General features: G+C 40.1%; 1 protein-coding gene across 1 annotated transcript in view; it reads left to right on the top strand.

Moving 5' to 3' along the window:
- UBE2E3 (ubiquitin conjugating enzyme E2 E3) overlaps positions 1-10,281 on the top strand; it is a 59,954-nt gene extending 49,673 nt beyond the window's left edge. Inside the window, exons 3-5 of the mRNA XM_026853274.1 lie at positions 4,637-4,769; positions 6,540-6,687; positions 7,758-10,281. Coding sequence (XP_026709075.1) covers positions 4,637-4,769; positions 6,540-6,687; positions 7,758-7,855 — 379 coding nt within the window. The 3' untranslated portion in view covers positions 7,856-10,281. The remainder of the gene's footprint in view (positions 1-4,636; positions 4,770-6,539; positions 6,688-7,757) is intronic.
- The last annotated feature ends 1,931 nt before the right edge of the window (positions 10,282-12,212 follow it).

Consider the following 12,212-nt stretch of genomic DNA (forward strand, 5'->3'; position numbering starts at 1 on the left):
CCCCCCCCCCCCCAGTTTTATCCTATTACAAAACCAAATTGTTTCTCATAATAAAGCATAACACAGAGTTAACATTAAATCTAGCTAAATTACATTCTCCCTCACTCTTTTTCTTCTTAATTATCACAGTCTTAGTACTATGAAGTTCCATTCTGTCACCAAATTTAGAGTCGTGTGTTTCAGAGAAATGCTGTTGACAGGAGAAACGCATTTAGCAAGTGCAGAAAGCAGCATGCTACTAGCATCATGTAGATTGGAAATTTCTTGTCCTAGTTTCTCATCCTGCAGCTAGTTCCAAATGGGCAGCTTTAATGCATTTTGATTTAGTGAACTGTAACAAATTCCGCATTCTGATTTCTGTAACTATTGCATCAGGAGTCTAACGTAATTCTTGCTGGTGTGAATGCCGCTGCATCCGTGTGAATGCTCATACCACTGTGCTGGAAAAGCTGTTCTTCATCTTCCTGAAACCTGAGAGCTAGGCTTCAGTGGAGTTAGGTTTAAAGGACCTGGTGTGACCCCATGGGCCCCTAGACTTTAACCTCACATCTTCTCAAATTCACCATTTGAAGTCACACTTGTAAATTAAATCTGTTCAGTAGACTAGCTTGGATAGAGAGTGGTTATAAATTCTTTGTCTTATCTGGATCAGGTAGATATCCCTCAGTGAAGTGACATAATGAATATTTACTTAGGAAGCAGATGTAGCCAGTTAACTTTATTCTGTCCATTTATCTAATTTATTTGAAAAAATCAATCCAGCTTTTGTGTATAAAGTAAAAACCTCTTAATTTTGCAAAGAATATTTTGTCATTTCAATTAATTTGCTCTTATTTTGTCCATGATTTTTTAGCCTATATTTAAAAAAATCAAGTGGTTCTTTTATTGAAAATATACTGGTGGTGCCTTTACTGAATTTGCAGTGCTCTGTGAGTTAATTTAGGAGGGCAGCAGGCTAGTAGCAATGAACTGCACATTGTGTATGTATGTATGCATTATGTATGTATGCTGCGTAGCCCAAACACTGAAGTTGTCATCACATTTGTGGCTCCATCAAGATTTTGTGTTTTAAAGGGCAGAATAGAGGAGGATTTTGTGTCCATATGGATTCCCTGGGAGAAGTCAGAAGGAACTGGGTCTTTCAGTGATGAGAAAAGGAAAGGGAAAAAAACCATGGAAGTTACCCACTGTAGTGCTCTGCCTGAGGTGTTTGTCCAGTGTGGCACTCACCATACTGGTCTCAAGGTTTCGGCTGAGGTGCTTGAAGCCTGCGTTTGCAATAGGAGAGTGAGTCTTTTGAACAGCAGGAGAACTTCTGGGAATAAAGAGCTCAAGTACACCCCTAGAAGCACCTCCTGTGCCAGCCTCATTCGTGCCCAACAGAAGGGAGTATTTCTTCTGGGTCAATCAAATAGAGATAGAAAATTGCAGAATAAAGCTTCCTTATTCCCAGTTTTCAGCCCAGGTATTTTGCTGTCCTCTGTGGGAACGGAGAAATTAGATTTGCACCAGGGAGGGGCAGTTCCCTCCTTGGGGCTTTCTGCAGCACTGAGACGATGCTCTGAGGTAAGGGAGAGTCCAAGGCGGAGACTCCGGCAGGGCTCTGGCGCTCGGTACGCAACCCATGTGTTGCCTGTGGCAGGACTGCCCTTTCTACTCTTCTCTGTGGCTGTCCGAGTGGGAGTAACCCCAGTGTCCTGTCCTTGTGGAAATCACTGCAGAGGCTGAGACTGCTGTGAGTAGGTCTGGTATGTTTTGCTGAGCCTTAGAGCGTGGGTTTGTTTACTTCAAAAGAAGATTTCCTTGGTAAGTATACAAAAGACAAGGTAGGGTATGGCTGGCTGAGGATGATCCCCAGTGGAAATATACAGGTGGTAGAAGCGTGGTGTCTTGTCTCTGCTCTTTAATCTCGTGTCTCCTCACACCAATAATATAGTAATTGCAGGGATTTTCAGGTTGCTAATGAAGCAGGAGTATCTTTTATACCACTGGAAGCGAGACACCACTTCAGCTGTTAAAGCGAAATTTCACAAACCTCAGTCAGGTCTAATGAAATTGTATGATTTAACCGTTTTCTCCTTATCTGAGTGCAGTTATTGTTACAACTTCGTGTTACTTTTGACATTGCAGCAATCTTTTCTCAGCAGTAGGAGGGGTTTCGAACACAGCATTTTCTTCTGCTTACAAGGTTAGGAATCCCCTTCTCATATTATAACCTGATCCTTTTATATATTGCCAGCTGTAGCATAGAAGAGGATAGCAGGTAGTAATGGACAGAGAGTTATTGCACTTAGCTTCTGGCTACTAGCTGATAGATGCCCTTGCTCTGACTTGGTGAGTGATTACCAGATAGTTTGGCACCAGGCTGGTGCCACACTTAATTGTGACTGATTCATTGGGCTGAAATATGTCACTAATTTAATTCAGCTGTTTCATTAATCTGATTGAATTACATCCAGCTGTTAGAGGTATATGAAAGAAGGGTACCTGACACATGAGACAGGACCACTAACCTCTGCATTAAACTATGAAACAGTCATTAGGACATCTAATGCTGAAATTGAATTGCTTCATAGAAATTTGGTTTCCAAGCACAATACTAATTGGCTGTAAGCTTGATGAATGTCAAGAATTAATTAAAACATTTCAGTGGCCTATGTGGGTTTTAAATATTATCATTATTGCCCCAATATTTTCAGTTCTTACACTAATTGCTTTTTAGAGAGCATGAATGGAATTATCTTCTGGAGTGACTGAGAGTACCAGTGGTTCATTACATCATTGAAAATGGATCGCCTTGCCTCTGGATTTCTCTTTTTTTCCTAAAATTTTATTTACTGTTTTTTTCCCACTTCTGTGTATTGATTGCAAATAGAAAGGTAAGATTAGTGATTTTAGACCCAAACTTTATTTTGACATCACTTCTGGTTTTTCTTTCTTAGCTGTACTCTGGAGATCAGCACACTGTTGTTACCTACTTTGATTTTGGCAACAGGAAAACAGCCACAGCTCCATCAAATAATTTTTTGGTTTGAATTAAATAGGATGTCAGCCAAAATCCATTATTATTTTGTCTGTTAATGAAAGGCCTGCAACAGTTTAAACATTTGGAACATGAAACGTCTGCAAGATAAAAAACATGTTGGGAAGTTATGAATTTAAAGGGAATTCATAATGAAAATCAGCTTTTGGTTTCTTCTCAAATATGATCTTAATGTAAAAATAGCTAAGTTTTTGGTGCGGGAATTGCAGATGTGTAGTGCAGACTGTTCATATTCCTTTTCTCTGTTGAGTGTCTCCATGTGGTTGGCTACATAGGAAAGATGAATGTCCAGCATACCATGTTACAGACTACAGACATATGTATGACAAATACATGAGGTGACGTGACATGGGAAGAGCCTTAACACTTGGAGGGCTCCTAGGGAGGCTCCTTGGAGTGTCGAGCAATGCCAGAAACCACAAACTCCCAGGCTACAGCTTGGTGCTGTGCCCAGTTGTTTGCTTCATGTTTAATCCCATATGACAGTCCTCAGTGCCTGTTCCTTGGGACCACAGAGGGAGAAGGATGAGGATGCTTCACCACCATGTGTCTGTGAGATGTAGGTGGTGCCTGGTAGGCTGCCAAGGTGGGGAGAATTGAAAGGATCTTTTACAGTGCCACGTTACTGACTCGTGTGCATGATGTGATGAATCCGGTGTGCCTGCATGAGCTCAGCAGTGGTGTTTTCCCTAGCAGTCAGTTTGGATCTCAACAGTTCAAATTCGGGACCTTTTGTGGAAGATTAGGTTAGTTTTTACCCTGAGACTTGCTTACAGAAATAAGACTATGCTTTGCTTTTTTTTCTTTGTAAGGAAGTTAGATAGTTACTGTGTGATAATAGCATTAAGTACGATGGCTCAGAAGTCAAGAAAATGCTTGTTTATTATCCTTTCTTTCAAGGCTTTACTTTAATAATTAATTAAGCAATAACCCTTCCCCTAGTGAGAAATGTGTTCAGTATTGTACTTCTTAAATAAACTATTTTTGGCTAGTAGTCTCAATGTTGATTGCCTGGAGGCATAACACATATATCCTGAAGAAAACAGTTGTTTGGATTGACATTGCTGCAGGAAGCTCAGTTCCAGGTTACTTGATTCTGTCTCTCCCATCCCCAGTTTTCCTGCCTGAGGGTGTAACATTTCACTCTAGCCATGAAACAAGTGGCAATAAATGTGCAAGTCACATTTTTAAGGAAGGTATGATCCATTTAATGCCTGGAGAAGACGATTGTGGTCAAGATATACAACTCCTTTTGTGTATGGATATGATGTCATTGGAAGGGCATTGTACAGTAGCTCAGGGCAACCACATACTCAAGAAAGCAGATCTGGGGGTGTGTTTCAGACAGTGACAGTCCAGTAGTTGTTGGTCAATCTGTTTCATTGCTGTGTGTCCAAAGGGGCAGCGGAGTGCCCAGCTTTCATGCCTGTTTTTAAAACACTGAACCCACGGAAATCAGTTGGAAATTAGGCAGATGTTAAAGATAGGCAGATGGTTTGTATTACAAAATGAATGCAGAAGGAAATCCATAAAACACCTCTCTCAAATGTATGCCTGATCTTTTTTTCTCTCTCCTCTTTTTTTTTTACACAGTGCCGGTCCTAAAGGAGATAACATTTATGAATGGAGATCTACTATACTTGGACCTCCAGGTTCTGTATACGAAGGAGGCGTTTTTTTCCTGGATATCACATTTTCATCTGACTATCCATTCAAGCCACCAAAGGTAAGGGTAAGGTTTTTATTGTGTTTACCATTTTTTTTATGTGTGAGAAGAATGTAACTTGCGGCAAGTGCTCATTGCTTTCTGAATATCAAATTTATTTATGACCTCTTGAAAACTACGAAGTCCAAAATCTTGCCTTGCCGTTTCAGAAAATTCCTGTGTCTAATTTATTTCACGATTACCACAGTCAATACTGATTTCCAAGCTTTACCAGTGATAAATGAGATGATAATTGTGATCAAAAGTTAAGATTCAAGAATCTTAATTTTAATAAAGACAGCACAAGACCTTCTTATGTTTCCTTCTTCTTATTCCAGCTACTAAAATATATGTGTAGTAAACTTTTTTCTGTTACGAACCTGATTCTATATTATATATTTTCACATAACTTTTATCAAAATAACAGAAAGCTAAAATAAGTTTAGACAACTAGAGTGATATATTTTGTGACTTTAAACTGGGTAAATTACTGTGGTAATTTCCATTATTGTAAAATGTGTCTATTTACTACTGGTAAAATCAGCAACTTTGTTTGACAATATTTTTAAGCAAAACTTTTTCTGTTAAATGAAACTAAACTTTAAATTTCATTCCTTGCTCAGAGGTAGTATGGACACTTAGGAAATTATAATTTACTAACAGATACCAGAGAAGTTAAAGGTTGTTCTCTTCTCCCCACCCTTAATGCCAAATTAGTTTGGTCTCTTGACCAAATCACCAGAAAGGACACTGCTGGCATTCACAAAGACTAAATACATTCTACCACACAGCGTTTCTACAACTTATGGCCCTTGTGGCTATAACGTTGTTATTAGAAATCAAATACATTCTTTCATTCCCAGAAGGATTACAGCATAAAGAATAATATAATCTCTATGTACTTCACACTTCTCTGAAACCCACAAAATTTAATGTTCCCTGAGTTAAGATTGTTATAATGAAGTGATGCAGAGTTTTAGACAAATTCCTCACAAAAATCTTGTAGGGTTTTTCTATTAGAGCATGATAATGTTTGAATTTTTAGTAGTTTAATAAAAAAGGATTTTCCCCCTCTGCAGAAAATTTTCCTCATCTTCTTGTGCTTTATGTAATTAAAGTACTTAAATATTTCTAACTTATTTGTGCAGAGTAATGCTTACATGCGCTACCAATATTAGTCTGAAATAATTTAAAAACGAGGATGCTGCAATTGTGATAGCATTGTTTTGGCTGTATATTATGTCCTGCTTAATGAAGGGTAAGGCAAAGATTTAATTGCTAATTTGAACAAGAATAATACAATAGTCCAATTTAAAATATTAATTTTCATGGTCTATAGTTAGGGTTTTGAAAGAAAGGAAAAGATAAACTAATATTGCACATTCAGCCAAATTCTGTCTACTTCTTCACCTTGGGAACCGCATAAAGTTATATTTGTGATTAGATTGTTCCTGACGTGCAATTTGTTCATTAACAAGCGTACAGTACTACAAAGTAGGTCCTCATTTTTGTGGGTACCAGAGAGCCTGTGTGAAAGCAGTTTATGCACCAAAGATCTCTCTCCATGGTAGGTTTCTTAAAGGTAGCCATGACTACGGTAAATACACACTCTTCTGATAAATAATTGTGTTTTAGAAAACGAGCAGAAAGGAGCTGCCTCCACAGAAGCGCTGCAGAACTGGGAAAGCCCCAGGTGCTGCTCCTGCTGCTGCTGCTGCTTGGAGACAAAGGGGCAGCATCCGTGGGCAACACTGAATGACTGACTCTCTGCCTCTTATGCCCTGTTTCCAGGTTACTTTCCGTACCAGAATTTATCACTGCAACATCAACAGTCAGGGAGTCATCTGTCTGGATATCCTGAAAGACAACTGGAGCCCTGCTTTGACTATTTCAAAGGTTCTGCTGTCTATTTGTTCTCTTCTGACAGACTGCAACCCAGGTAAGGAGCTGATAGTTTACTCTTAGCCATTTGACTTAGTTGCCGTGGAATGTAATGGTATATTTGATTCTATGCAGACTAAATAAAAACTAGTATTTTTAAAATTGGGGATGAAACACTTCCACTTGGATGCAGTCCCAGATTTAATGGCACTTTTCACTTCTGTAGCACAACAGAAAGTAAATAGCATTAAGCCCTTTTTTTCCCAAGGTATGGTGGAGAAAATCAGCTGATGTCATTGAAGGTCTGTGTTGTAGGAGCTCCAGCAAGTGAGTGGTTGATCCAAGAAAGCAAAGAAGTTCTCCTGAGTTATAAACTCATAAATCCTTAGGTCAGAAGGGGTCATAGGAAGCCTCTTCTCTTAAGACATCAGTTGTAATGTTTAATCTTGCAAATGTGAGAGGGACAATGTTCAGAGAGGTTTTTCCCTTTTTCAGAGAGAGTTCTTTGTTCCCGTTGGGAAAGGAGGAACTCCGCTGGCAGCAGTACAGCTCAGCAACAACTGTGTGACCAGTGTCGTTAGGCAGTGAATGCTAACTGCCTGCTGTCAGGGCAGGAACTGAGGAGTAGTGCTAAGATGACAATTCATTTACAGAAGACTGGTATTGATTAGGGAGAAACAGATCAACCTCTTTGATACAAAAGTTTGATGACTCTTAAACAAAACTGGATCCCCTCGGTGTGTGTCCTGCAGTCCTGATACCCTAATGTATGCTAGCCTTGTCCAGCACTGTGACAGGAGTCGCTGAATGTCCCCTGCACCCAGCAGCCCTTCCAAAGGGGTGAAAGCAGCACACCTGGCTGGGGCAAGAGTTGTTAATATACAGGTAACCACAGCAGATTGTTGTGTTTTCTTTTTCTGTACATTGTGCCCTGTGTGCTTTCTCTTGGAAATGTCTTCTATAAGAGGCCCACTATACCTCACAGCATTTTCTGGCCTGTCAAAGATGATTTTGGAATAGATTCTGTATTTTAAATCATTTGTTTGTTTGGGTTTGTTTTGGTTGGTTTTTTGTTTTTTTTTTTTACTGTGGAATGGTTTCTAATGCATCTTCTCCTGCCTTTTGCAGCTGACCCTCTGGTTGGAAGCATAGCCACTCAGTACCTGACCAACAGAGCAGAACATGACAGGATAGCCAGACAGTGGACCAAGAGATATGCAACATAAATGACAAACTGCTTGTGCAGTGTGAAGGTGCAGAAGGCAACTTTGCAGTGTGCAACAAATCTTTATAGCCTTTACAATACGGACTTCTGTGTATATGTTATACTGATTCTACTCTGCTTTTATCCTTTTGAAGACTGGGATACTGCCCCCCAAAAAGGTAAATGCTATCAAGAGTAGAAATTTGTAGCTGTAGATTAGTTATGTTTAAAATGCCTACTTGCAAGTCTTGCTTCTTTGGGATATCAAAATGTATTTTGTGATGTACTAAGGATACTGTTCCTGAAGTCAACCAAATATTATAGTGCATTTTAGCCTAATTCATTATCTGTATGAAGTTATTAAAGGTAGCTGTAGATTACTAGGAATTATGTCATTTGTATTAAACCCAGATCTATTTCCAATATGTGGTACATGCTGTTGTGAAAACTGTTTTAACTTTTACCTTTGTCAGTTTGTAATGAAAGGATTTCCTTTTTCCCTTTGTAGCTCAGAGAGCACCCAGTGTATCATCTCAAACACAATAAACATGTTCCCCAAGGAGTAGTTTCTTTGTTTTCCTATTTTAAATTAATATTTGAATAAATTTAATTATAGTAACAAGGCAGGGCCAATGTATCACAGATCCCTGTGGATAATCTTTAAATTAATATACATAAGAAAAGCTTGCTATTAAATGCTTAATGCACACCTGTGGATTGTTTAAGTTTTCCCTGTTTTGTTTTTAACAGAACAAATGTCATTTCTACAATTTCCTTAAATTTAATGCTGTTTGACTCTTTCTCAAGTTGGAATGAGAGCATGGCGTATGCTTACTCCAGAAGTTAATGTAGCTGGTTGCTTCAGGGCCAGTCCTGCTCTCAGAACAGACTGCCTGAGTCTTGCTACAGATTTTCTTTGCAGGACGAGGGCCAAGTTAGAGATAGTCTGGTGCTTTTGTTTCCAAGTAAAGCAAGTCGGACTTGCTGATCTAGAGAACTACAGTTACCCATTGAAAATGGTCTTCCAAAGCATGATTGAACACTGTATCATCTGTCCAGAAAAGAAAGTAGTAGAATAAATTTAATCAGATTTTTATGGCATAAAATCTGTTGTGGGGGCATGAACCTTTGTTAGTGAAAATGAAATCTATAAAACTTTTAGACTAAGTTTCCCCCTCCTTCACTTTCTGGCTTGGAAACTTTGTAACATCTGTAAGTAACAAAGATATACAGCTTTATAGTACATACAGTTTAAAAAGTAGAGTCACTAATAGTTTTATAATTTAAGCTTTTATAGGTTGCCAGTCACAATATTGATTATAAAAAAAGAGACTTGATCCCTTTGAATGATTTTTAAAATGACACTTAATTTTAAACTTTACAGTCTCCCTTGCTACCTGGTGTTTTTGGAGATAATGTAGCACTTCCATCAATAAGATGCTTTGCTCATTTAATATATGAAAACTGAATGTTAAGTTTAAATATTAAAGCAATAGAAAAAAATGTTAAAGATTTAGCTCTAAAGTTAGCCATCACTATATAGGTCCCTGTTTTTTGTATCACATAACCTTTGACCATGAATTGTCCACCCTACTTTAAATATTTCTACAGATTCCTGAAGGTGGCTTGAAGAACTCTGTATCCCAAATATCTCAACCTAGAAGCCAGTCTCTCTTGGTAGCTACAAGATAGCTTTAGAGTTCAGGTTATAAAGTGCAAAAGGGAATGAGAAAAAGGGGATCTGGCAGGTGAATATGCCTAAGTCAGGTAACAGACTAATGCCAGGAGATGAAGTGCTGGAAATCACTGCTGAAGGTGACCAGAGTTTCTCATTATGTCATTGGACGTGTGAGAAATAGCACAGATTGGCAAAGAAACAAGGGGCTATCACATCCGGGCTGGACGTCTAAAGTCTGCTCGCTGCTGACCATTAGCGCACTCGTGGGTGACACGGGGCTCGTACACCACTCCAGTGACTTTCCAGTGAAGAGCAAACTATGTATTTCACATGTTAACTGTGTTGCCTACAGAATTTACAGATATTTATATCATAAAATGTTATGGTATAAAATACAGGTTTTAATCCTAATTTTAATGTATTTTGGTTTTGTATTGTACCTACAACTTCAGATACCTAGGTGTACAAGTGGGATGCCTTGTTAGTGTTGCCCCCTCTTGCCTTCCTTGCAATTGGATCCTTTACACTGAATTCCCATCCTTTTTTTTTTTTGTTTTGTTTTGTTGGTTTGTCATGATTCTGTTCTTTTTTTAATGTAGTTTTTTTTGTGTGTAAATTTTATATTTACTGAAGTAAAGGTTGTTTTTGTGTAAACATTTAAACTTTAAAAAAAAGAAAAGAAGCTAATTTTGTTTCTCAAGTTCTCTCTGCTAAACCATGCAGTAGAAAGAAATTTGTATTGTTAAATAAATCAATTAGTTGTTAAATGAGAATGTGTGTCTGTTTTCATGGGGGGGGTTGGGGAGGGAGAAATCCCTGCTGGAAATATATCTCAAATACCAGTTGCAAAGAGCATCTGGTATTTCCTTCCTGGGTCTGCTGGGCTGAATACCGGACACTACCAAAGCACAGCACTGATCCTATTTTACGGTTCTAATTTTCAGTTCCATCTTCTTATTGCTAATCGCTGGCCTCTGTATTTGGGAAAAAGTGAACTGAAGTTACATTTTTGTGCAAAGACCAGCTAAAGGTACTGCACATCCCCTCTTCCTCTCCATTTTGGATGCGCTTTTCTTGTTCTGTTACCTTTGGGATTTGAGTGGGGAACACACGCAGCTGGCCAGGAAGGGGCCCAAACTGGGCTCTGTGACCTCCTGGCAGAAGGCATGCTCAGGTGGGAACCGACTGTCCCAGCCTTTGGGCTGTGACACTGGTGAGGAACAGAGAGGGCCAGAACAAACGGGCAGAGTGACATCTCTCTGCTTTTCAGCTGAGGTGGTGGCTACGTTCAGAGCCAATTCTTTGTCATATCAAATGAGAAGGGCTGGGTGAGTATAAATGTATTATATATAAATGGATTAAATACAATTGAAAGGCAAATATATATCAGGCTTGTTATTTCTGTACTAACATGTCCTTGGTGAACTGCTTCGTGTTCTGTAATGTCCTAGCGATGTGTGGGGCACCTTATGTGGAGACAGTCTTGCTTAGTGATCAATATTGACTAGTAATCATTGAAAGTTTTAAGGCCAGGATGGGAAAGGAGACATATGAGGCTAGAAAGCAAGACTGCAGGGTAGCCCAAGCCATGGGCCAGGCTTGCACAGCCTCTTAAGGAAAGCAGGAACTCAACTGGGTCTGGTTTGTGCTCTGCTCCCTCCCTGCCTCTTGGGGGGGAAAAGGAAACTGCTATGCTCTGCGGCACACCGGTTCCTGCTCTGTACCAGCTTATTTGTGGCCATGGGTATTGCAGAAAGTGAGAACAAGCCTCTCCCTTTCTTCATGTATGGGAACCAGATTTGTGGCCTCACAGCATCCCCCCTTGCCTGCAACACGATGGAGAGCTGCAGGGCTCAGGCCGAGGAGCTTCACACCAGCTGGGTGTGGGTCTGAGCCACAGGGCAGCCCTGACTGCCCCTTTGCCACTGCTGCTGCCACAGCTTCCCCATGGCCCTGCCCAGGTCACAGCGCCGTAGGGGAGGAGGCTGGAGACCACGACAGCTTCCACATCTGTCTCAAGGTCTTCTGCCCCTGGGGTTTTGTGTGCGTGGGCGCAGATGGCAAAGGAAGGACTCCTGACTCCAGGCTGAAGAATGAATTTCATCTTTCCTGCGTTTTCTTCAGCAAAACTCAGCACTGGATATTTGTCTGAAGGAAGAAAGGCCTGTGCAGGCATCCTGAACTAAAACAGCCTCAAAGGACAGCAACAGTAGCATGACTAAAATGGGATTTGACTCAGATATAAAGCAGCATTGTATTTCTGCAGCCCATGCTATAGCTAGGGAACAGATGCATTTGAGAACTCGGTGCTGCTTCGTGTACAGTATCCCCTCAGCCTCTGCATGGTGGCACCGCTTGCATTTGCATTGTGTGGTTCCTTCCAAGGCTGCATCACCTCGGAGCCCACTCCCTTTCCCTTACTAACAACCCTAACTGAAAGTGGCAGGAGAGGATCCCAAGACAACAGGAGAGAGATATTGTAATAGAACACATGTTTTAAAGGGAGAAGTGAGACAACAGCATGGCAGCTTATAATGCTGCCTGACCTTGCTGATGTCAATGATAATTAGACACGTTCAGCTGTAGCTTAGGTGGAAGAGCAGATAATGCACTTGGAAGATAATTGCTGGAACATTTGCGGCACATAAGGGCTTTTGCTTTTTTATCCATAAAGAAGGAAAACTGCTTCAGCTTGTCTTCC

This window comes from Athene cunicularia (assembly GCF_003259725.1).
Source record: "Athene cunicularia isolate RWA chromosome 7 unlocalized genomic scaffold, athCun1 chr7_part2, whole genome shotgun sequence".
NCBI lineage: Eukaryota > Metazoa > Chordata > Aves > Strigiformes > Strigidae > Athene > Athene cunicularia.